At 45.4% G+C, this 24,690-nt stretch overlaps 1 protein-coding gene across 1 annotated transcript in view; it reads left to right on the top strand.

Moving 5' to 3' along the window:
• The window catches only part of si:dkey-28b4.8 (sarcoplasmic/endoplasmic reticulum calcium ATPase 2), a 45,831-nt gene extending 30,371 nt beyond the window's left edge, over positions 1 to 15,460 (top strand). Inside the window, exons 19-24 of the mRNA XM_030351609.1 lie at positions 176 to 378; positions 568 to 653; positions 840 to 973; positions 13,465 to 13,582; positions 13,705 to 13,839; positions 14,233 to 15,460. Coding sequence (XP_030207469.1) covers positions 176 to 378; positions 568 to 653; positions 840 to 973; positions 13,465 to 13,582; positions 13,705 to 13,839; positions 14,233 to 14,406 — 850 coding nt within the window. The 3' untranslated portion in view covers positions 14,407 to 15,460. The remainder of the gene's footprint in view (positions 1 to 175; positions 379 to 567; positions 654 to 839; positions 974 to 13,464; positions 13,583 to 13,704; positions 13,840 to 14,232) is intronic.
• Positions 15,461 to 24,690: the final 9,230 nt, after the last annotated feature.

Genomic DNA, 24,690 nt, shown 5'->3' with positions numbered 1-24,690 from the left:
ATTTAGGTATTTCTCTGCAGGGTTCCTTCCGAAAAGTTAGGGTATAATCTGAGCACTTTCAGAGGACATGCAGTGACAGGGCCAATGATTATGTGAATGACGGTTCAGAACTCGCTGTATCTCCCAGTATTGACTAACCACGTGCGGTGGTGTTTCTGTCACCCTGGTTCTGCAGCATCTTCATGACGGCGGCGCTGGGCATGCCCGAGGCGCTCATCCCCGTCCAGCTGCTGTGGGTCAACCTGGTCACCGACGGCTTCCCGGCAACCGCCCTGGGCTTCAACCCCCCCGACCTGGACATCATGTCCCGCGCCCCACGCACCCCCAAGGAGCCGCTGATATCCGGCTGGCTGTTCTGCCGCTACCTCATCATTGGATGTAATTCCATTCAAATATTGTTACTGCTTATCGATAATGGATAGGACCTATACTGCTTGTGATTGGTAAATACTGGGGCTAATAATTAGCATGGGAAAACTGGTATTGGAGCATGCAACACACACACACACACACACACACACACACACACACACACACACACTCTCACGGATGTATTTCCCTTTCCAGGCTATGTGGGGGCAGCCACGGTGGGAGCTGCTGCCTGGTGGTTCATGGCCGCCCACGATGGCCCCAAACTGTCCTTCTACCAGCTGGTAAATAACCACATCTCCTCACTTCAAATGTGAGACCATCTAAGGCCCTCTCAATAGAAAACAGTATTATAGAATTATACCACATCAAGTGACAATACCTGTTGTCTCTCTCTGTCTCTCTGCATGTCTGTCTGTCTGTCTGTCTGTCTGTCTGTCTGTCTGTCTGTCTCTTTCCCGCTGTTTCAGTCCCACTACCTGCAGTGCAGCGAAGGCCACAGTGAATTTGCCGGTGTGCAGTGCTCTGTGTTTGAGTCCCCCTACCCGATGACCATGGCGCTGTCTGTCCTGGTCACCATCGAGATGTGCAATGCCCTGAACAGGTAGGAACAGATCAGGTTTCCCCTGGATACTAGCTGTCCACTTCATGTCAGGCTTATGTCTCATATCTCATACCTGAGCTAAAGCTACATTTGAAGAACCGTTACTTATGCTACTTGACGTAGGTAAGAGGGAGACGTTGTGGAGGTGGGGTGGAGATGAGGAGATGATCATCTCAGATCACATCCTCTATTGGCCGAGTCATTGTGATGCTTCAGCACAGAAATGATTTGCTAGTTGGCTTCCGACCGTGCTTGACATGGGAACAGACCCTGGCACTAAAGGTAAGCCACACTGCAGGCGCGTTGGCGTTGAAAAACGGCGTAGGGAACCATTGGTTTAGGCGCGTAGACATGTTAAAGCGGCGTGTTAGAGGCGTTATAGCGGCGTTAGACGCGGCATACGCACGTAATGACGCACGTAAACGCACCAACGCGCCCAACGCACCAACACGCAAAAAATCTAACTTTTGACGCGCCTTCGCGTGACGCTTAGCCGCGATAGCCGACCAGCGTGGAGCTTGACCCGACGTCACTGGCAGAGAGTAGTGACGCTTGCACAGAAGCATATGGCGGACATCTTTCTTTATTCTGGGTGGAAATAGTAACATAGGTACGCCATTAAAAGCGTTTATGTAAACATTTTCAGCGAGAAATGTGCATTTTACTTTCATAATGTTCGCTCTGTGAATGTGAAGGATGTTTGGTTTAATAGTTATGACGAAGAGGGAACGCTCCATTCACTTGCATGGACAGCGTCTCTGGTTGCTAAGCAACCTCAACGTCTTGGCGGACTATATCTCTGCTGATCAACACTACGAATGCTGGAAACACACCGGACACACCATGTGAAGTTATTTAATCCGATTATTGTTATTTATATCCGAGATTATTTAATCTAACCCGATCTAAACTCTATCATGCACCCAAACACGGTGGCGTTTGGGTTTCCTACCTCGGACTCCTAAATCCAACGCAGCCACAGGCGCATTAGGCGCGTTGAACCATTTTTGTGACACACAATGATGAGGCGTCAAGTTAGGCGCATTATGCATGTTTTTTAACCCGAAAAACGCGTGCAGTGTGGCCTTAGCTTAAGAACTGGATAAAAATCGACCGTGCCCACCACAGCCTCGGCCCGCACCCATGTCCCGCACCCACGTCCCGCACCCACGTCCGGTGATCATCAAGCTCCAGAACTCCAGGGATAACACAAGGCTAAAGGTACTTCGTGTTCGAAGGACAGCGGATCTTCATCCATCAGGACCTATCTGCTGCGATTCGAGAGAAGCGCCGGGCCTTCAACAACGTGTGTCAGGATTTGATTGTCAAACGCATTCGTTTCAACATGCACTTTCCGGCCAAACTGTCTGTCAACCATAATGGCACAGAACACAAGTCTGAAGCACGGAGAGATGCGGAATGCTTTCTTAACACACTGGGATAGAATCTGTCAGAAGCCGCTTTGGTTCAAACATAAAACTTTATTTTACTTGAATTTAGGGTAGTTTAATATACATCTATTGATGCACTTAGACACATCATCAGTGATGGAACCTGGGGTCATTGGGTGTTTCGGGTCTCGCAACATCATACACCCTCAACCAGGCGACCCAGCCGGGATTGATCAAGTCCCAACTTGTGTCTAAGTAGCATGTACCCACGGATCGCCCCTCTTGATCCACAGCCATCTAGAGGCCTTCTCAGCTGCCTCTGTGGTGGTCTTGATGGCCTTTCTCTGACGTGCACCTGTGACTCCAAGCATGCTGTATGCTTTGCAGAGAGATTGCGCTGCAAAGCCTCTACAGCCCACCTCTATTGGCACACACCGGGCACGCCACCCCCGTCTGCGGCACTCCTCCACTAAGTTGGCATACTTGGCACGTTTCCTCTCATTGGCCTCTTCCATGCGCTCCTCCCAGGGAACTGTCAGCTCCAGTAGGACCACCTGTTTGGTTGAATCTGAGAACAGAACTATGTCTGGTCTCAGGGTGGTTTCCACGATGTGCTCTGGGAATCTGAGCTGCTTCCCCAGGTCGGCCTTCATCTGCCAGTCCGGTGCGGTTCCAAGGAGTCCCGCTGCCCCCCTTGGCTTGGGCTTAGGCTTCTCCCCTGCTCGAATGAAAGCAATCGCCTGCCTTGCTGGTCGGAGAGGCTTGTTCTGGGTGATGCTGGTGAAGATGGTTTCTGCTATCGCCTTCAGCACCTGGTCGTGGCGCCAAGTGTAGCGTCCTTCTCCCAGGGCTTTGGAGCAACAGCTGAGGATGTGCTCTAGCGTTCCCCTTCTGAGGCACAAAGGACATGATGGTGCGTCAACCTTGCCCCAGCAGAAGAGGTTGGATGGGCTGGGCAAGACGTCATAGACGGACGCAATCAGGAACTTGATCCGGTAAGGCTCAGCTTGCCAAAGCTCAGACCAGGAGATCTTGCGGTCCACTGCCTGTTCCCATCTCGTCCATGCGCCTTGCTGTCGCATCCCCACCATCTGGCTAGCACGCAGTTCCTCCACGCCAGTTCTCACTTCCTCTTGGACCAATCGGCGTCTGTCTTTGCCCAGGGCTTTGTCGTAGCGTGTGGTTGCAACGCTACCAAGCCCTGCTCGTCCAGATGCCACTGGGCCGACCAGCACGCTGTGACGCAAGCGTGACTCCGCCTGCTCGACTGCTTCCTGCGCCCTCCACTTCCTTCCAGTCCTGACTTCGATGCCAGCCTGGGAGACCTTTGGATCACTCGATTCCCTGTACTGCAGCACCTCTCTTGCACGGGTTACCATGAACTCCTCATTCAGGCTGCTAATGGGGAGCTTCAGTTTGTTGTTGTGCCCGTATAGAGCGATGCTACTCAGGCTTCGTGGCAGGCCCAGCCATCTACGGAGGTAACGGCTGATCCTCCTCTCGAAGCCCTGTACTGTTGTTATTGGGAACTCGTAAACAAGCAGGGGCCACAGAATCCTGGGGAGAACACCATGCTGGTAAATCCAGGCCTTAAATTTACCAGGCAGACCCGACTTGTCCACTGCTGAAGAAGCGGAACTTGTCAGTCACTTTCCCTCTCTTGAGCACCAGGGACCTAGATTTTGCAGGCTTGAAACACATCCGAGCCCAGGTGATGATCTTCTCCAAGCCCTGAAGGATCCATCGGCACCCCGGCACTGACGTCGTCGTTACTGTCAGGTCGTCCATAAAGGCTCTGATGGGGGGCTGGCGGACTCCAGACTTGGTGAGCGGACCTCTGCACTCGACTTCTGCTGACTTGACCAGCATGTTCATGGCCAAGGCAAAGAGAATCACTGAAATAGTGCATCCAGTGATGATCCCTTTCTCCAGCCGATGCCACTCAGAAGTGACTGTCCCAGAGGTGACTCTCAGCTTGAAACTCTTGTAATAGTCCAAGATAAGGTCCCTAATTTTACCTGGGACATGGTGCCGGTCCAGTGCTGTTTCCAGTAGCTTATGAGGAATGGATCCATAAGCGTTGGTGAGATCGAGCCACAGCACTGCTAGGTCTCCTTTCCCTTCTCTTGCCTCTCTGATCAACTGTGTGACCACACCTGTATGTTCGAGGCATCCTGGCACCTTTGGGATTCCGCCCTTCTGTACAGAGGTGTCGATGTACTCGTTCTTCAGTAGGAGCTCCGTCAACCGACGGGATAGGATGGCGAAGAATATCTTCCCCTCAACGCTGAGCAGCGAGATCGTTCTGAACTGCTCGATGTTCTTAGCATTCTCCTCCTTGGGAATCCAGACACCTTCTGCAAATCTCCATTGTTGGGCTACCTTTCCCCTCCTCCAGATAACCCTCAGGATCTTCCACAGCCGGTGAAGGAGTCTGGGACACCTCTTGTACAGTTTGTAGGGCACTCCGCTTGGTCCAGGGGCTGAACTGGCTCTGGCTGCCTTAACAACTTCCTGAATCTCCTTCCAACTGGGCTCCTTGCTGTTGAAGTCTGTGGTGGGTCCTGGGGGGTCTATCAAAGATCTGTAGGGACCTAGGTCTTCCTCCCAAGCAGCATCACTGTATGTGTTGCAGAGATGGTTGTCAATCTCCTCTTTGGGACAAACGAGGTTTCCACTTCGTTTTTGCCCAAACAACTGCTTGGTGACTCCAAAGGGGTTTGCGATGAAGGCAGACCGCCTCTTGGCCCTCTCCTTCCCCCGCCGTCTGTGCCATTCTGCCCTCCGAAGAGTGGTGAGCTTCTTCCTGAGGATGCCGCGAAGTTCTGATAGTGCATCCCTTTCCTCTTCTTGCGCTACCTTGTACTGCCGCTTCAGGACCGCAGCTCCTGCCTTAACTGGCTGATCTTCTCTGCCCTACGGTTGTTCATGTAGGGGGTCTTGGTACCCAACTTCTCCACTGTACCAAACCTCTCGACAGCAAAGCTGATGATGATGGTTGCCATGGTTTTGAGCTTCCCGTCTGTGTCACCCTTGGCTGCTGATTCTAGGATCGTATCCACATCATCATCGAACTGGAGCCACTGTCTCTCCTTACTGGCCGGAGGCCACTTGACCCGACGATGTTCGGTTACTCTGCCTGGGTCTGGGGCTACTGGTACGTGGAGGTTCCGAGCACTGTGGGGTGATTCCGTGCCTGGCTCCTCCTGCGTCTCATCAGGGGTGATCCCTGTGCGCTGTATCAGTTGCTCCTTCAACAAGCATTTCATCTTGCCCTGGTGGATCTTCAGGCCACGCGGGTTTTTGCATACTTTGCCGCAGACACATTCTGCAGTCGTTGTCGATAATCCGTCTGCGTTTGTCGTTAACTGTAGGTCCGTCCTATTGGGGTGCTCATTCTCCCCCCCTCTCGGGCATCCCTGGGGGTATATTACATCAAGGCTTTCCGTAGCTGATTTGGGTACTTCCTCACGGAAGTTGCAGGTTGGGTTGCTGGCCCTTCCTACCCCGGTTGCCGTCTCTCCGAGCTGTCCACTGTCTCTCCAGTTGTCGCCACACTATTCATGGTTGTCATCCAGTCTGTTCCTGAACGTCACTGGCCAGGCCAGGGTAAAATAGTTTAATATACATCTATTGATGCACTTAGACACATCATCAGTGATGGAACCTGGGGTCATGGGTGTTTCGGGTCTCGCAACATCATACACCCTCAACCAGGCGACCCAGCCGGGATTGATCAAGTCCCAACTTGTGTCTAAGTAGCATGTACCCACAGATCGCCCCTCTTGATCCACAGCCATCTAGAGGCCTTCTCAGCTGCCTCTGTGGTGGTCTTGATGGCCTTTCTCTGACGTGCACCTGTGACTCCAAGCATGCTGTATGCTTTGCAGAGAGATTGCGCTGCAAAGCCTCTACAGCCCACCTCTATTGGCACACACCGGGCACGCCACCCCCGTCTGCGGCACTCCTCCACTAAGTTGGCATACTTGGCACGCTTCCTCTCATTGGCCTCTTCCATGCGCTCCTCCCAGGGAACTGTCAGCTCCAGTAGGACCACCTGTTTGGTTGAATCTGAGAACAGAACTATGTCTGGTCTCAGGGTGGTTTCCACGATGTGCTCTGGGAATCTGAGCTGCTTCCCCAGGTCGGCCTTCATCTGCCAGTCCGGTGCGGTTCCAAGGAGTCCCGCTGCCCCCCTTGGCTTGGGCTTAGGCTTCTCCCCTGCTCGAATGAAAGCAATCGCCTGCCTTGCTGGTCGGAGAGGCTTGTTCTGGGTGATGCTGGTGAAGATGGTTTCTGCTATCGCCTTCAGCACCTGGTCGTGGCGCCAAGTGTAGCGTCCTTCTCCCAGGGCTTTGGAGCAACAGCTGAGGATGTGCTCTAGCGTTCCCCTTCTGAGGCACAAAGGACATGATGGTGCGTCAACCTTGCCCCAGCAGAAGAGGTTGGATGGGCTGGGCAAGACGTCATAGACGGACGCAATCAGGAACTTGATCCGGTAAGGCTCAGCTTGCCAAAGCTCAGACCAAGAGATTTTGCGGTCCACTGCCTGTTCCCATCTCGTCCATGCGCCTTGCTGTCGCATCCCCACCATCTGGCTAGCACGCAGTTCCTCCACGCCAGTTCTCACTTCCTCTTGGACCAATCGGCGTCTGTCTTTGCCCAGGGCTTTGTCGTAGCGTGTTCTAAATATATCACTACCCACTGGGTAGCTCTTTATTTTATTTTGTTTTTGTTTTTTCATGACCTTTATGCACTGTTTTCACATTAGTATTGTTTTTTGGGCATGAAGAAGGTTATATGTGTTCTCCCATATTTAGGGGATGGACATATTTATGTTTATGACTACACAGTTTATCTGCTGATTTATACTAAATTGAAGATTTCTCCTAATGGGTTGTTTCTTTGTTTGGAATGGATCATTTGTATTTGTTACATGAATAGAATCTACATAATGAGTTACACAAAAATCATTACACTAAATGTCAAAGGTATAAATAATGTGGTGAAAAGCCGTAAAATACATTCCATGCCTAAGAAAGATAAGGTGCAAGTTGCCCTATTACAAGAGACCCACCCCACTGATCTTGAAAATTTAAAGTAAAGCGAGACTGGGTTGGTCAAATCCCTTATTCATTATTCCACTCAAAAAGCAGAGGGGTAGCAATACTAATCCACAAACATCTTATGTTTACACTTGATAAAGTCATCCAGAGAGAGGGCTATTCGATCAACCAAGCTAAAGGCAAAGCCGGGCTTATTTCGCTTAGCCTCGCTACTTTCAGCTAGAGTTGCGTTCCATTAACGTGATTTCAGGGAATCTCCGCTAAGGAACCATGGCAATTTATCCGACCAAATTAACCTGGTCAGTAACAGGCTAACTGTCAGGCTTACTTGATCTGTGTTTTAGAGAAGTCAATCTGTCGGAAACAAGTGTACCATCAGAAGGTTCCGGCAAGCCTAGTCCTCACGATTTTGTCATAAATGTACATATCTGAAGTACAAACAGCCTATATTTTCACTAAGAGTCTAAGATGAAATAATGCAAATAAAATAGTTAAATTAATTGCTATCTATTGTTATCCAGGATATTATCTCAACACATTTTTAGACAAATAGATGTATTCTATGAAAACTGGGAACCAGCAGTTGGGTGAGTGGTCTAGCATTAGCCCTGTAGTATGGGCGACCAGAGTTAACGTCCTGAGTACGTCATTGAATTCTTGGCGTTGCCATATTTTTGTAATTACCTTTTTATATCAGAGAAATTAGGCAATTAACTTTTTATATAAAAAATATGTCTTACAATATCCGTAGAACTGAAATCTAACTTGCAAAAACCAATGTTAAAGTTTATGATAATATTAATGTTACTGATAGTGAAGCCTTTGTCACAATGACAAAGACACTGCTGCATGGAAAATTGTCAGCCACATAAATTCCATTCAGGTGATTTTCTCAGCAGGCAGCCAAAGATCCCGCTCGGGCCTTTTCGGACATTTGATCCATGATTCCACATTCACAGTTCTGGGCTGGTTACATATCTTGTGAGTGCGCTTAATCCACGATAACGTAAGCTTGGCTTGAACTAACCTGAGCAAGGCGTGGCTGAACTGCGTTGATGGAATGGCTTTAGCCTCAAGTGGAAGTTGGCGTTAGTTCTAACTGTTGTCTGGCCCCAATATGGATCATAGCCCACCTAAAACCCTACCTCCCTCTAAAATGGCTCGAGCCACAAAGGAGCTATGCTCAGATTTAGGCCTTCTGGATGCTTGGAGGATCATGAATCCACTAGAGAAAGACTTTACATTTTTCTCTCAACCCCATCACTCATTCTCAAGAATTGATTATATTTTTGTCTCATGATCGATCCTGGATAGGACCAAAACCTGTGATATTAACACCTCTGCCATCTCAGACAATTCCTCAGTCACTATTGAACTCCTTCCACTCTACTATGACCACATATCAAGTAGTGATGCAACGGTTCACGGGTTACCCGTGATCCGTACGGATCAACCATCACGGTTCGGGACGCAAGTGATCCGCGGATCGGCTGATTAAAAAAAAAAAGTTGTGCGTTGACGTGATCAGCGCATGTTTAGACGACAATTCCTGTATTAACAACATCATCAAGTATCGTAGCGAAATACAGTTTCTGTTGTGTTTTATTTGGCGTTCCGTAAATCCCATTGAAACGTAAACCGGAACCGGACGTCTTTAGGTTTGGTTGTAGTCTTTTCGCGTATCAACAGTAGGGCTAGAACCGAGCGAAAAGACTACAACCAACCCCCCTTGCAATGAGCATGAGTCTCCCAACCGAAATCAATGGATTTACAAAATGCCAAATAAAACACCACAGAAACAGTATTTCGCTACCAAACTAAAAAAAAAGAAGATAAGGATGTCTGCATTGCCTTGGGAGAGTGTAGACTCTATACTCCCCAGACAATGCAGACATCCTGAATTGTAAATCCAGGGTTAGGGATTATTTACTAACCTATCCATGTTAAAAAGAAGGAATATTGCAAATCTCAAATTGCAAATTTTTTAAATATTGACCATGCTTAAAGGAAGCAGGATTATTACCTAATTTTTCACTTTATTTTGTTTTTACACAGTTAAAAGATTTTATTTAAAGTCACATTTGTCTTGTTATCTTTATTGTTGTTGTTGATCCGAAAATGATCCGACCCGTGACTCAAAAACCGTGACCCGATCCAAACCGTGAGCTTTGTGATCCGTTGCACCCCTGATATCAAGACATGGCATTTGAACCCATATCTTCTTAGCAATCCTACATTTTTAACATACTTAGAAACACAGTGGGAACTTTTTATTTCCATAAAGGACACACCAGATGTTTCTGCTTCTACCCTATGGAAAACGGTTAAGGCCTTCTTGAGAGGGGCCACCATTTCCTATACAGCCGCAATGAGAAAAAATATCATTAAAAAACCAACTACAAATGGAGCAGTTAATTATTACCCTGGATAGATTTTAAAACATCCTCCTCTACAGCTGTACTCAAAAAGCAGAATCAGCTCTATATTTTGCCAAGCATGTATTATTTGAATCTGGTAACAAACCCGGCAGGCTCCTTGCTCGATTGGCCGGAGGCCATGCAGGGTCTTACACAATACCATCAATCAGAGATGACACTCTTCTGAGTGTCAAAATACTACAATGTCGAGAAAAAAATATTTTGAGGGGTTAAAACTCCCTACCTTATCGGAAGATCAAAGAAATTATTTGTGTAGACCAATTACAGAAGAGGAAGTCCTAGAGGCAATTAAATCCCTACAGAGTGGGAAATCTCCAGGCCCTGAAGGGTTTGGTCCTGAATTTTATAAAAAGACGGCTAAGCTAGTAGTGGGACCTCTAACCAACATGTTTATCGAATCATCTGAAAGAGGCACACTTCCGCCAACTCTAAATCTTGCACACATCTCTCTGATTTGAAAGAAAGATAAACCTTCTGATTGCTGTGCAAGTTTCAGACCTATTACTTTACTCTGAGTAGATCTTTTTTTTTTTCTATCAAAACTCCTTTCTAGAAGACTGCAGGATTTATACAAACAGATATTCATACTCTAATGTTTGACGGCTTCCTAATGTAATACAACTCTCACAAAGTACAAACAATAGGGTCCTTGATGTCTCATTGGATGCTGAAAAAGCATTTGATCGGGTGAAGTGGTAGTATCTATTTGATGTCCTCGATAGGTTTGGGTTGGGCTCTGGTTTCACAGAGTGGGTTAAACTTCTATTCAGCTCTCCAGCTGCGAGGGTCCTGGTAAATGGATCTATGTCTGACATCTTCCCCTTGGGTAGAGGTACACGTCAAGGCTGTCCCCTCTCCCCTCTATTATTTGCGCTTGCGCTCAAACCTCTTGCAGAGACTATTAGGACACACCAAGAACTGTCGGGGGTCATATTAGGAGACACTGAGTACAGAATTTCACTCTATGCTGATGATATATTACTGTGTATTACCAATCCAGAAGGATCTATACCTTTTTTATTATCATCAGTCAATTTGGAATGTTTCAGGGTACAAAATTAATTATGACAAGTCGAAGGCCTTGCCACTGGGTGTTTTGGGGACCGGGCGGCTCTTGTCAATTTTCCCTTCAGATCGTCAAATTCAGGCTTTAACAGGTGATTTAATCTCCCTCTATCATGGATGGGTAGAATTAGCTTGATTAGGATGGATGTACTTCCCAGACTATTATACCCAATGCATATTCTTCCACTTAAGATCAATAGAACAACCATTTTAGATATTGAAATATTTCTCTCAAAGTTGATATGGCATGGATTGAAATCTAGATTAAAGATGAAAACTTTGCAATTACCAATAGACAAGGGGGGTCAAGCATTTCCAAATTTTCTGTATTACAACTGGGCCCGCCATGCTCGGATAATTTCAGGCTGGCTCAAGCAATTTCTACATCAAACATCGCCTTGTGGATGCATGGTGTCGTGCCCCCTTCTCCCTTTACCCTTTACTTAAATTAAAATGGTTGACATCTCAGCAGGGGTTAAAACAATCCTATCATATCTAAAATACTTAAGGTATGGCGTGATATTGCTAAACACGTGGGCCGAAGAGGTTTCTCATCAACGCTACAACCTTCAATTCTAAATAAAGCCTTCCCTCCTAGTGTAGGAAAGAGTATTTTCGATGACTGGTGCTCAAAAGACCTAAGATTTGTTTCTGACTTGTTTGAAAGTGATCATTTTATGTCATTCACACAACTTCAGACTAAATACAGAATACCTCACAGACACATTTTTCTTCAGGTGAGGCATTTTGTAAAATCAGATTTTATACCCCCAACAGTCAAATCAGTCAAATTGAAAGCTTCCCTCACAATTTTAATTCAGCTGCCTTAAACAATAAGAAAATAATCTCATTTTTTAATCAAAAACTCTTCTCGGCTAACTGTGTAAATGCAAACGGAAATAGGGAATTATGGGAAAAGGACATTGGGGTTGAATTTGATGCTGAGATATTGTCAGAGGCCTTCGAGTCTGCTAAGAAGTTATTTACATGTAATAGACTCAGAGAGAGCCAATACAGAATATTGCAGAGACTACAGTGAAACACCTCACTTCTTACACAAGATTGATCCCCAGATTTCTCCCATTTGCATCAAATTTAAATAAGAAGTAGGAACGTACTACTATTTTATCTGGTAATTCTCCTTGATATCCAGGTATTAGAAAAACATTGCCAAGGAGCTTAGCTCAATTTTCTGCAAAACCACAAAGGTTGAACCAGTCTTGTTTCTCCTGAATATGCCTACAAGACAATAACTCTCTTTATCCACTGGACAGCAGACTTTAATGGGTAATCTCCTGCTTCTAGTGAGACAATGCGTTATTTTCCAGGGGTTTGAGGAGAAACCCCCCACAGTCACACAGTGGTACCGAGAGACGACTAAAGGGGGCCTATTATGCTTTTTCGACTTTTATGACCTATAAACGTTGTTATAATGATTGATAGTCATGTTTAACCATACTAAAGTGTCAAATAACGACGTACATGCATTTCAACGTATTCCCTGCTGACTGTCTGGGGTGGCTGTGCAGAGCGCTAAACACTCGGGACAACGTTTGCGATTCACTTGTTCACATTTCCGGGAAATCATCTACGTAGAGGCAGTCCTGACGCGCCCCCATATGCCTGGTCAAATCTGCCCGCTCGAGCGTTTCAAGGAAGGTAACCAATCACAACGGAGTTGGGTTGGCAGGAGGGGGGCGAGGGGGCGGAGAAGGATGAAACCGAGCATTGACAGAGAATGCTGAAAGCACCCAGATGAGAGGAGAGATGAGAGTTTCCCGAAAATCAACATCGTTTTTTGTGTATGGTTAAACATGACTATCAATCATTATAACAATGTTTATAGGTCATAAAAGTCGAAAAGCATAATAGGTCCCCTTTAAGGTTTTTCCAATGGAATGCCTCAATGCTACATTAAAGGGGTAACGATAACTCCTTTTATGATATTTGGCAACCCTTCATTGATTATCTTCCTGTTGATATTGTTGACCTTCGGCAGAAAGGGCGCCCATGCTTTGCTTTCCTTTTCTTTTCTTTTTTCATTATTATCTTACCCTCTCCTTTGACAACTTGTGTGTATCTGAATACAACCCCTCTATGTTAATTATTTTATTGAATCTTGTATTATGGTTTGACAATGTCTTTGCTATTTGGCCTCTGTTATAATATATACATAAAACATAAGTTTGATGAACTTTGTTAGATACTGTAGAGGAAAGGTGGGGTCCTCCGTTATAAGCCGTATTGGGTCACACGTCAGGGCAATAGCTGAGGAGACCCTAGATTCCAGCAGTGGACTACAACAGTACACACTCGGGTGCAGCCATTAGTTTGAATGATTCATGTCTCTATGGTACAGAATTAGGGACAGCTTGATATCAATTTGAAATGTGGAAACACATTCATTTAAAGGGTCCAACTATATCTAAATTCAAAATGTGCGACTAGTTTAATCTTCAGTGAAGTGTGTATTACTGAGAAGTACTCATTTGTGTTCTAATGTTAATGCATGTATGTCCCCTTTTCTCCAGTCTGTCAGAGAACCAGTCCCTGTTGAAGATGCCTCCCTGGTCCAACCCGTGGCTGGTGGGAGCCATCTGTCTGTCAATGGCCCTCCACTTCCTTATCCTCTACGTAGACCCGCTGCCTGTGAGTTATCACATCCTGCCGATGCAGGCGTGTCTCACTGTGCACTTCACCATCACTTGCCTAGAGTCGTTGTTCTGGATTCTGGGGTAACTCCCCCTCTCTCTCCCCCTCCTCACCTGCAGGTCGTCTTCCAGATCCGTCCTCTGTCCTGGACCCAGTGGGTGGTGGTGCTGAAGATGTCACTTCCTGTCATTTTCATGGATGAGGCACTCAAGTTTCTGGCTCGCAACTATATCGAACCTGGCAACCAGCTTCTGGTCAGTCAGCCAAACATCCTGTCGGTCTGTTTTGCTTGTTTGACTTGTTTGAGTAATTGGATTTAGAAGGGGTCTTGAAGCAATGTACACACAAACTCAATCCACCATCCATCACGTTCTTACAATAATCTAGAGTTCGCACTTAATATACATATTCTTCATTACTATGCATCACTGTATTCATACACATGAGTCCAGGCCAGGTTAATCCAGTCTAGATCATTCATAACTTAAAAATGTATTTATATTGACATTTCTACTTCATTGAACATGTTCTTCATCTACTATTGCTTCATTAAAGCCCAGACCCTGTCTGACTCACGCTGTACTAAACATCACGCATTCTGTCTCTGTTTGCTAACGTCTGCCATGGTTCACTTCCCTGTGATACAGGAGGATGAGGAGGAGCTCCAGAGGATGAGAGGGGCGGGACTAATGGAAGCCATGACGACGAGGGTCAGCCGGCCAATGAGAGGCGTGTCATGGTCCTTCGTCTTCATCTCTGTGCCGCTATTGGTCTGGATCTACAGTCTGGATTCTGACATCACCAACATCTTCTGGGAATGAAGACTGAGCGAGCATAAAAGGAGAGGGGGGGGTCTGATTCATGGGGTGGGATTCATGGGATATTTCATAATATATTCCGAAAGATTAGGATGAAGGAGAGGATGGGATCCTAATGCTGAAGCAAAGGGGACAAGGAAGGAAGAGGGACAAGCCGGGGGAACCAGGATGTTAAGAACATATAAAAAATGCATTTCATCCTAGCATAAACACACAGACTCGATATTGTTAAGAAGGAAAGTAAAGTGCTTAAGATCTGTTGACAAAATGGGAGGTTGTTTGCTGGTCATTATAGCCACTGGTCCAGAGAGAGTGGGACGTAGTGGGGTGGGGAATGATGATGTAATGTCAAAGTAAAACATGCACACAAACATAAGATCATACACACAAAAACACAAATACGCATTTTCAAGAGCTATTTTCAATCAACGGTTAATAAACAGTTGTTTCCTAATCAATAATTATTAACAGGTTGAGAATGTCCAATCCCAAAACAGCCTCAAAAAGGCTACACTAAATAAAAAATATTATTAGTAGATTTTTTTTTTTTTTCTCAAAGCTAGAACCTGCAAGTGAAGACTAAATCGACGCGGCCATATCAAGTACAAGGCCTCGATTACATAATTTTTTTCGGTTCTTCCAACGGATTCAAATTAGTTTTTTTCACATGCAATATAACGTTAGATATAAAGTTTGATACATCACCAGTAATGTTTGCTGGATATTTCATTTTTAATTTTAATGGGATTTTTTTTCTCTGCCTATGTTTGCTACAAAGAAATTCTGCCTGAGCCAAGTGTGACAGAATATTACGACAACCTTAATTTTTTTAAATAACATAGTGCTGGAGGCCAATGCCTTGGACTTGGTAGAAAGGTGCATTTGAAAGGTACAATTTATTTTACTTGTTTGAAATTTGCTAAATGAGTAGGCTACCATGGCTATTCTAACAGGGAATGCAGTCATTGGTCTAAGGCACCAGTGTTAACTTAACCTTCCCTAATGCCAATAGTCTCGTCTTACACTGTATGCTAATAAAGATGTTCCTTTATCTATACATGACCTTGTGTGGGAAGCATTTTTTAAATTCAACATGAAACGCAAAACATGTACTATGACAAATTGTATCCCGGAAATAACTACCGCTTGTTTAATAATGGGCCCTTTTAACCTTTTTTACTAAATAACAGGTAAAACATTTAGAAATATGCTATATTATGGAGCATACATTTTAAGTTAAGCATAGGTTACTCAACAATTAAAAGTACATTTAAGTTAGAATTAAGAAAAACGTTAAACTGCTTTTAAAAGAGACATTTTAAAAACAGTTTACAAAACAATGCATTTAATAAGGGTTAAATAGTAAATTGATGATGCTGGCTCTTGAAAACAACCTCTGTTTTCTGTATTAATTTCCTTGTTTTTCCCTTGAGCAAATAATTTTGCACGCTACTTCACAAAGACGAGTTGAGTGTCACTGCAAAAGTGAAAGCGGAGAATGTACAGAGATTTTATTCAGTTTGGACTAGTCACAAGATTCAAGACTAAGCTTACACCGATGCGTCATTAAAAACCCCATTAGATTGGCTATTTCCTTTCTTTTTAAGAAACCAAGGTTGAGAACAGCTGCTTTACTGAATGCTCTATGAACAAAAAAAAAGACCATTATTCAAAAAGTTATTTAATAAATATTCAAAAGCAATTACAAACAAGCATCTTAAGGAATTATGAACATTAACCCTAATAACCCTATAATTCAAAACATTACAATAGCATATGTCCTTATATCTTTTTGCCTTTTCTTGGTACCCCGCCACTCCTCTCAGGTGCGTAATGCAGCCACTACTGCAGTGCACCCCTGTACTGCAATTCAGTCAACTTGCGTTCAAATTGACGAGCAGTCGCTGTAACAAAAAGAAAAAAAAAATCTTCATATAGTAAAACAATGGCACAGTTTACGTCTACTCCGTGTCTCAGAGGAGGGCACTGGTCATTTTCAATGTCCATTAGCTTGAAATTATGTCACTGGTAGGCCGGTTTCAGAACTGTCCACAGACCGCCTCTGAGAGGCAGAGCGAGTAAACAGAAGTGGTGCCATCCTATTGTGAGCATTAGAGCAGTTGTTCTCAACCTGTGGGTCAGGACCCCCACATGAATCTGGGGGCTGTCCCCAGATGACAGGGAAGTGATAATTTATGGACTTTTAAGACATTTTTAATGCCTCAGAAAAAAAAGACTAAATAATACCATTAATGCATCAAAATTAATCAACAAATTATACTATAAAACTTGGTCAAACATTGGCCAAATTGTCATATATAGACAAATTCAAGCACAATCATTCCTCCGGCATACGATCTCCTCAGAATAAGAGTACCTCTATAGATAGACGTCTACAGAGGTCAGAAACAGTCCACCGGAAATCTTATATTTGCAAGATGTACAATGGCTTAATCTATTCTATATTTGCTAGACGAACACAGGCCTGATTGACACCGCAGGAATGATTGCGCTGAGCGCTGTGCACTGTGGATTCCTCTATAAGAAAGAGGCAAAAAAGTGAAAATAGCTGATCTACAAGCTCCCAGCGCCTTCACATTGCGAGCTTGTAGATCGGCTATTTTCACAATATTTATCTTTGTAACAGAGTCAAACTAAATACAATGCCTCAACACCAACAATTCTTGTTCAACTGCTTGTCAGGGTCGGGGGCCCCAGGTCAAATTTGATTATTTTTGGGGGGGGGGTCACAGCCTGGAATGGTTGAGAACAACTGCATTAGGGTGCACTCACACTAGGCCATCTGGCCTTTCCCGAAAGCATCGTTAGCCTAAGTGGATCGTGAAGTGCGTCGTACAAGCATAGTACAGTTTTCACACAGTTTCCCGAAAGCATCGTTGGTAACGAACGTCGTGAAAACGCTCGTAGCTAACGAGGACTCGAGGGGGTACACTTCGGACGCTAGGAGCATCGTTAGCCTACTATAGCCTCAGTGGCGTCACCAGCGGACATTCCTAGTATTGGATGCGTTTTATTAAAACACATCTAATACCACGGAATGCCCAGCTTGAGCCATTTCGCAACCAAAAACAGTGGTTACCGCCGATATATTACTCATAGACTACTGTTAGATTTAAACAGCTAAGATAGAGACATGTTAGAAGTCAATAACAACATAATTTATTGCAGCAATTAAAAATTCCAATAATACATGCGCAGCCGAAATGTACCGATCACGTCACAAGGCATATAATAAAATCAAATGATTCCATGGGAAATGCTGTGAAAAAATCAATTGTATATTGCCACGCTGAGAATATTCCCATGCTACAACTGTCTGATCCTGTGTTAAAGTCTGGGTTAACAAAGGTGTTAGCCTCTGCTACTGTCAAAGTTTGTGGTACTGAATATATGCTTCACAATGACATGCTTTATCAGGGGGAGAAACCAGGTAGCGGAAGGTTAGTGCAGACCACTTGTACTACTCTTAGCACACACCATCCCCTGGGCAGGACACTTAGGTCACTATAAAACCTATCTAAGGCTAGGTGATTGTTTATTTTGCCCTTCAACGTACACTGATGTTCAGAGGTATTGCAAAGCATGGCCAGAGTGCCAAAAAACCTGTGCTATCCGTCAATCAGACCGTGCACCACTCCAAGCTATGCCAGTCATTACCACCCCTTCAAGCGAATTGCAATGGACATTGTGGGTCCCCTGGAAAAGAGCTCAGCAGGATATCAGTACATTCTTGTTATATGTGACTATGCCACTCGCTATCCAGAAGCGTTGCCCCTCCAGTCAATAAACACTCAAAAACTGATAAGTTCTCTTGTCCAGCTGTTTTCTCGTGCAGGTATCCCGGAGGAGATCCTGACCGACCAGGGAACCAACTTTACATCCCGTCTTATGGGTCAGCTACATAAGGAGTTGGGCATAACTGCCATCAGGACGTCTCCTTATCACCCTGAGACAGATGGCCTGGTAGAGAGGTTTAATCAAACCCTCAAAAGGATGCTCAGAAAGTTTTTATCTGACACGGGGAAGGATTGGGATAAGTGGTTACCATTTCTTCTCTTTGCATACAGGGAAGTGCCTCAAGCCTACACAGGATTCTCCCCCTTCGAGCTCCTCTATGGCTGGCCAGTTCAGGGACCTCTCGATCTGCTGATACAAAATTGGGAGAAGAAGGTAACCACTGACGGTGAGAAGGGCCGAGGTGTTGTACAGTTTGTCCTCCAAATGAGAGACCGGAGATCGGCTGGGGAGAGGCGAAGTCTGGCCTCAGGTGGACAAAGTGGAGGCAATCCTGAAAAGCCCAAGACCACGTACCAAGACCTCCAGACGGACCACAGAGCCCTTACCTGGATTCAGACAATGAAGGATCGGAATGCCAGGGTAACAAGGTGGTACCTGGAGCTCCAACCTTTCAAGTTCTGTGTTCGACAAAAGCAGGCAAGGAGAATGTCACAGCGGACTACCTCTTTATTTCGAACATGCAAGCAATAAAAAACATGATTATTAATCAATTAATGATTATCAATTGATTATTAATAGATGAAATAAAAAATAAAAGCCTATCACGAGTGCCATACATTGTCGCTGCAGGAGAGGAGGGTGCTAATGTGACATGAAGGCCATGCCATTAGTTGCTGGTTAAGACATTATATCCATTCATTTACTTATCCTTCCCTTCTGTTATTGTGGTGAGTGCACGCACTACAATACAACTTCCCTTTAAGCTCATAATCTTACACAAATCCCCTGCAGGTTAATACCAACAAGTAGACACACACAAATGGAACTGTTTATTTGATTTAGTTTCATTCCTTTGATACTTATGGTTCTTCTTCACTCATTTCAGGGTGCAATCAGAGTGCTTGCTTAAGGCTGCTTTAAATAGAGGGCACAGCAGGTGGCTCAGATGTGCTGATGGTGGGAGATATAATCTGATATTAGCTCATGGGTGACATATGTATATGAGTGTGTGTGTAAGTTTATGTGTTTAAGTAGGATATATATGTTGGACTTGGTAGATGCTGTGAGAGTTATTATGTGGTGTATTGAAGGAAGGTTATCCAAAGTGTAATATGGGTTAAACATGTGTTAATTGAATAAATGGGTAATGGTTTGGCTAAGGGGAGGGGCTAGGCCTTTAAAAGCCTGCCAACCACAGTTTACTGGGGGTAGTCAGTCTGGAAGACAGTCAGTGTATTTGACTGTAGGGCATTGATCATGGAGAACCTTTTTGAACGATCCTTTTGAATATTTGTTTTGCTTTCTTTTGGACGTCCAGTTTTTGTATCTTGTCACTCCTTTTTTTGGAAATAAAAGCACCTCAATTCTTTTTGCAACTTAAGCCATCTCGTAATCCTTTTTTTTTAAGTCAAAGAATCCGACTCTTTGTAACATTTTGGCCCTCCCACCCATTGAAAATTGTCTTCTTCATTTTGAACGCATGGCAAAAACTTGGCAATAGCCGAGGGGCCAATGGGCCTGTCGACTAATTCCCCCGCTGACTGGAAAAGCCTTGGAAGCCAATACAGCTATAGATGAAGACAAGTCTGATTCTTACCAGGACCTGAGGGAGGCGCTGTTGGACAAGTTTGACATCTCTCCAGAGATGTATCGTCAGCGGTTTCGGGCTACTTCAGGACCACCTGGGGAGACACCATCGGAGGCGTACCACAGGTTGAAGGGCCTCTACCGGCGTTGGATGCGGCCGGAGCGGAGGAGCAAAGAAGAGTTGGCGGAGTCCATCATCTTGGAGCAGCTGCTTCTGGTGCTTCCTCCTGACACCAGGACGTGGGTGAGAGAACACGAACCCGAAGATGGATTAACGGCAGCAAAGTTGGCCCTGCAGTAACTGAATGCGAGGAAGGGGTCCACATCACGTCCAGCACGAGAGGATATAAGGGACTTCAACCGGCCCAGGGACAGCACTCCGGGGGTCTTCGAAGGTAATCGGGGGACACACTGCTCAGTCAGGTTTTCAGACATTGGTATGTTATCATTGTCAGCAGCAAGGACACAAAGCGTCTGTTTGCCCCCTGAAGAAACCAAAACTGACTGGTCTGTGTTATGTACCAAGAAAAGGTGAGCAGGCTGATACAGGTTGGTAGAGGCTAGATCTGTTCCAGTTAGAGTTAATGATAAACCTATAACTGCTCTCCTTGATTCTGGTAGTTCAATGTCATTCATAAGAAAGATTCTTGTTCCATGTGCTATTGACTACAGCCAGCAAACAGATGTGTTATGTGTACATGGTGACTGTAAGCCAGAACCACAGGTAGAGCTTACTGTGGAAGTAGGGGGGCAGTCAGTCTGGAGGGCAGTCAGTCTGGAAGACGGTCAGTGTATGTGACTGTAGGGAATTGATCGTGAGAATGATCGTACGAGCGAAGATCCATCATTATCGGGAAACGAGGCCCAGATCTTATGTTTTATTTATGTTTTTGTTATAATGCACACCGTTTTTCGACTTCATGCCCGTCTACTTCCAACTCGTGCTGTGTGCATGTTGCAGAAAATGTGCAACAGCGCCCTCTGGGGTCACACTTTTCGGTGGGTCGCAGAATTCAGTGTAACACCGGCGTGATGTCAGAATTAACAGCAGATAAGGACTTTATCATTCCAATCATAATATGGCAGTCTAAAATCTTTAATTAAGTCATACGATTATTTTTTGTCTAGCATTTTCTAATTTTTTGCAGTTTAATAACTTATTATCCACCCTCTGCACGTGGCTTTAAAATCCTTTTCTATTTGGGCTGATTGTCCTGAGTTCCGATAAATGGCTAAGAAATCAGACATTTCTTTCTCTTATTTTATTATTATTTTCAAAATCACACAAAAATGTAACATTGACGATCTCTATCATAACTCTATATTTTGCTTTCGTTCCGTCTTCGTACTGTCCTTGGGCCTCATGTACTAAGGTTGCGTACGCACAAAAACGTGGCGTACGTCCTTTTCCACGCTCACGTTCAGATGTACAAAACGTGAAATGACCGTAAAAATGTGCGGTCCCCACGCCAGCTCCAGAGCTGTCGTACGCACGTTTCTACAGCTATTGTTCCTTTGGCGACACTTAGAGGTGACGCTGGGAAACTGGGAAAAAAGGTGAAAACCATGACTCCTCAGAGTGATTTGCACATCATAGACACACTAATGAACGATTAACACACCTTGCAATTATATGGGTGGCTATAAAAGCATGCGCAATGGATGAAGAAAATTGTTTTAAAAATGGCTGCGTTAGCGTTGTTAGAGGACATCGCAAATGGTCAAATCCGAAGGGAACGTATATTTAGGGAACGCGAGAACTTACTCGCAAATGATGATGATTGGCTCATGAGCCGATTTCGTTTCCCCAGGCCAGTATTACTGGAGCTGTGCGCAGAGCTGCGGCCGGCCCTAGAGCGCCACACAGCCAGGAGCCAGGGGTTGTCCGTGCCCACACAGGTGCTGACCACGCTGGGGTTCCTGGCAACAGGGGCCTTCCAGCGGGAGCTGGCCGATCGGTCAGGAGTGTGCCAGTCCACCCTGAGCCGAGCCATGCCAGCTGTGTGGGACGGAATCATCATCATATGAGATTAATATGAGTCCAGACCGGCCTCATATGCATTAATGCATTAATATGAGATAATTAATGCATTCAAAGCCGAGCCACGCCGCCTTGCCCTGTGAATTCAGTTGCAGCGCAAATATAGCAGCAAATACGTTACATTCTTAACCCAGCAGCGGTGTTGTTCAGGTACTGATTAAATGGGTTTGTTAACCATGCGTAATAGTATGGCTCCATGAGTATGCGCACACGTTCTATGTGTTCTTCATCTCTGGGCACTGCGTCCCTTTATGTTTTGCAGCGGTTGCATTTGTTCTCTGTTAAAATACATGGTTAATGTATTATTTTGGAGTTAATAAATTTGAAAAAAAAAACAGGAACACCACTAGTTTCTGGCTACGCCACTGGTGTCACCGATCAAAGCGGCCACTCTCAAATCGAAGGGGGAGAGTTCCCCCACTCCCGTCCCCCCTCCTGTTGCGGTCACGCTTCGGCGGTGGGCAGAAACCCTCCGCTTCACCTCCACCTTGAGGTCTGACCACTTTTTTTTAATTTCCGAGTGTGTGCGCTGCTGAGAGCCAACTGCATTGACGGCCTCGCAAACACGCTCCCACTCACTTCTCTTTTGTTTTGCATTTATCCCTGTTGACAGGGTTCCAAATAGCATATGCTTGCGCATTTCTACCTCGTGGAGCAAAATCTCGAGCTCGGACTCCGTGAAGTTTCGTTTTTTGCCTCTGTTCATGGTGCCAGGTGATCGGATTAAAGGCCCACTATGCAACTTTTTTAGCCAAAATTACATTAAGTATGCAGGTTGAGAGTTATGCTGATGGTTCTGCATCCATTTCTGGGTCGATTGGTGGGTGTGTCATTTACCCATGTCGCCTCTCCAGTGAAAAAGCGCATATGCAACTTGCTCTGTTCGGACCGACACAATCCGGATGTGACGCAACGGAAGTATCCTCGAAAATGTAGTCAGATTGTAGTTTCGAAAATGCTTTACGGCACAGACACACACCCAAACATGGCACCGGCTAGATATAAACAGCCAGTTGCGAGGCAATTGTTGCATTCATCATGGATCAATCGACTAATGGTACGGCCACACCAACCGCGTTACTCGCGTTGGATAACGCTAACGCGCCTAACCTGACGCTTGATCATTGTGTGTCACAAAAATGGTTCAACGCGCCCAACGCGCATGTGGCTGCGCTAGAGTCCGAGGTAGGAAACCCAAACGCCGCCGTGTTTGGGTGCATGATAGAGTTTAGATCGGGTTAGATTAAATAATCTCGGATATAAATAACGATCTCATCTCATCGTCATCTGTTTATCCGGGGTCGGGTCGCGGGGGAAGCAGCTCAAGCAGGGGGCTCCAGACTTCCCTTTCCCGGGCCACATTGACCAGCTCTGACGGGGGGATCCCGAGGCATTCCTAGGCCAGTGTTGAGATATAATCTATCCACCTAGTCCAGGGTCTTCCCCGAGGTCTCCACCTAGTCCAGGGTCTTCCCCGAGGTCTCCTCCCCACTGGACGTGCCTGAAACACCTCCCAATGGAGGAAGAGTGAACGCTCCGTTCACTTGCATGGACAGAGTCTCGTAACGACGGTGCGGTAAAGCGAACGCAATACCGCCCCCGCTGCTCCGATTCTCCGGCCAATCTCACGCTCCATAGTACCCTCACTCGCGAACAAGACCCCGAGGTACTTGAACTCCTTCACTTGGGCTAAAGACTCATAAATAACGATAATCGGGTTAAATAACTTCACATGGTGTGTCTGGTGTGTTTCCAGCATTCGTAGTGTTGATCAGCAGAGAAATAGTCTAGCAACCAGAGACGCTCTCCATGCAAGTGAACGGAGCGTTCACTCTTCGTCATAACTATCGAACCAAACATCCTTCACATTTACCGAGCGAACATTATGAAAGTAAAATGCACATTTCTCGCTAAAAATGTTTCCATAAACGCATTTAATGGCGTAACTATGTTACTATTTCCACCCAGAATAAAGAAAGATGTCGGCCGTATCCTTCTGTGCAAGGGTCACTACTCTCTGTCAGTGACGTCGGGTCAAGCTCCACGCTGATTGGCTATCGTCGCTAAGCGTCACGCGTTGAAAGTTCTGAACTCCGGGCGTTGGTGCTTTACGGCACAGACCCCGAAACAGGGAACCGGCTCGATATAAACACAAACAACTAAGGGATTGTTATATTCATCATAGATCAGCCGACTAAAAAGAGACAGAGAAACCCAATGTCGGAGGAACAGAAGAAGAGAAAAGGGAGACTGACCGACAGAGAGGCCAGACACGAGTAAACTTTGGGCAAGCTTTTCAGGAATAGCGTGAACTGAAAGAAAAAGAAGACTGCAAAACAGACGCCGACTCGGCCGTGTTGCTTTTGAAATTGAAAGTACCCTTGGGTGAACTTTGTCTTCGTGGTATTCTTGATGTTGATAGTCTCTGTACAAATGTGTTTGCTCAACCATTTTGTTGTGAGCCCTGTAAAAATTGTTTTCTCGACCGTTTTGTTGTGAGCCCTGTATGTTTCTAGCTTGCTTGGTTGCAACCATATAAACACCTTTGTTTCCATGGGTGTTTTGCTGTTCGTCCGTCTCGTCCCCCAGATACAGACTGAATCCCCGAATCCAGGTTCTTGTTTATTTAGATTATTATGTTGGCCAAACCTCTTACACTGATTGTTCTGTTCAACCTAAGA

The sequence above is a fragment of the Gadus morhua genome, chromosome 3 (genome assembly GCF_902167405.1).
Source record: "Gadus morhua chromosome 3, gadMor3.0, whole genome shotgun sequence".
In the NCBI taxonomy this organism is placed as follows: domain Eukaryota; kingdom Metazoa; phylum Chordata; class Actinopteri; order Gadiformes; family Gadidae; genus Gadus; species Gadus morhua.
This window is presented reverse-complemented; position numbering and strand designations above follow the sequence as displayed.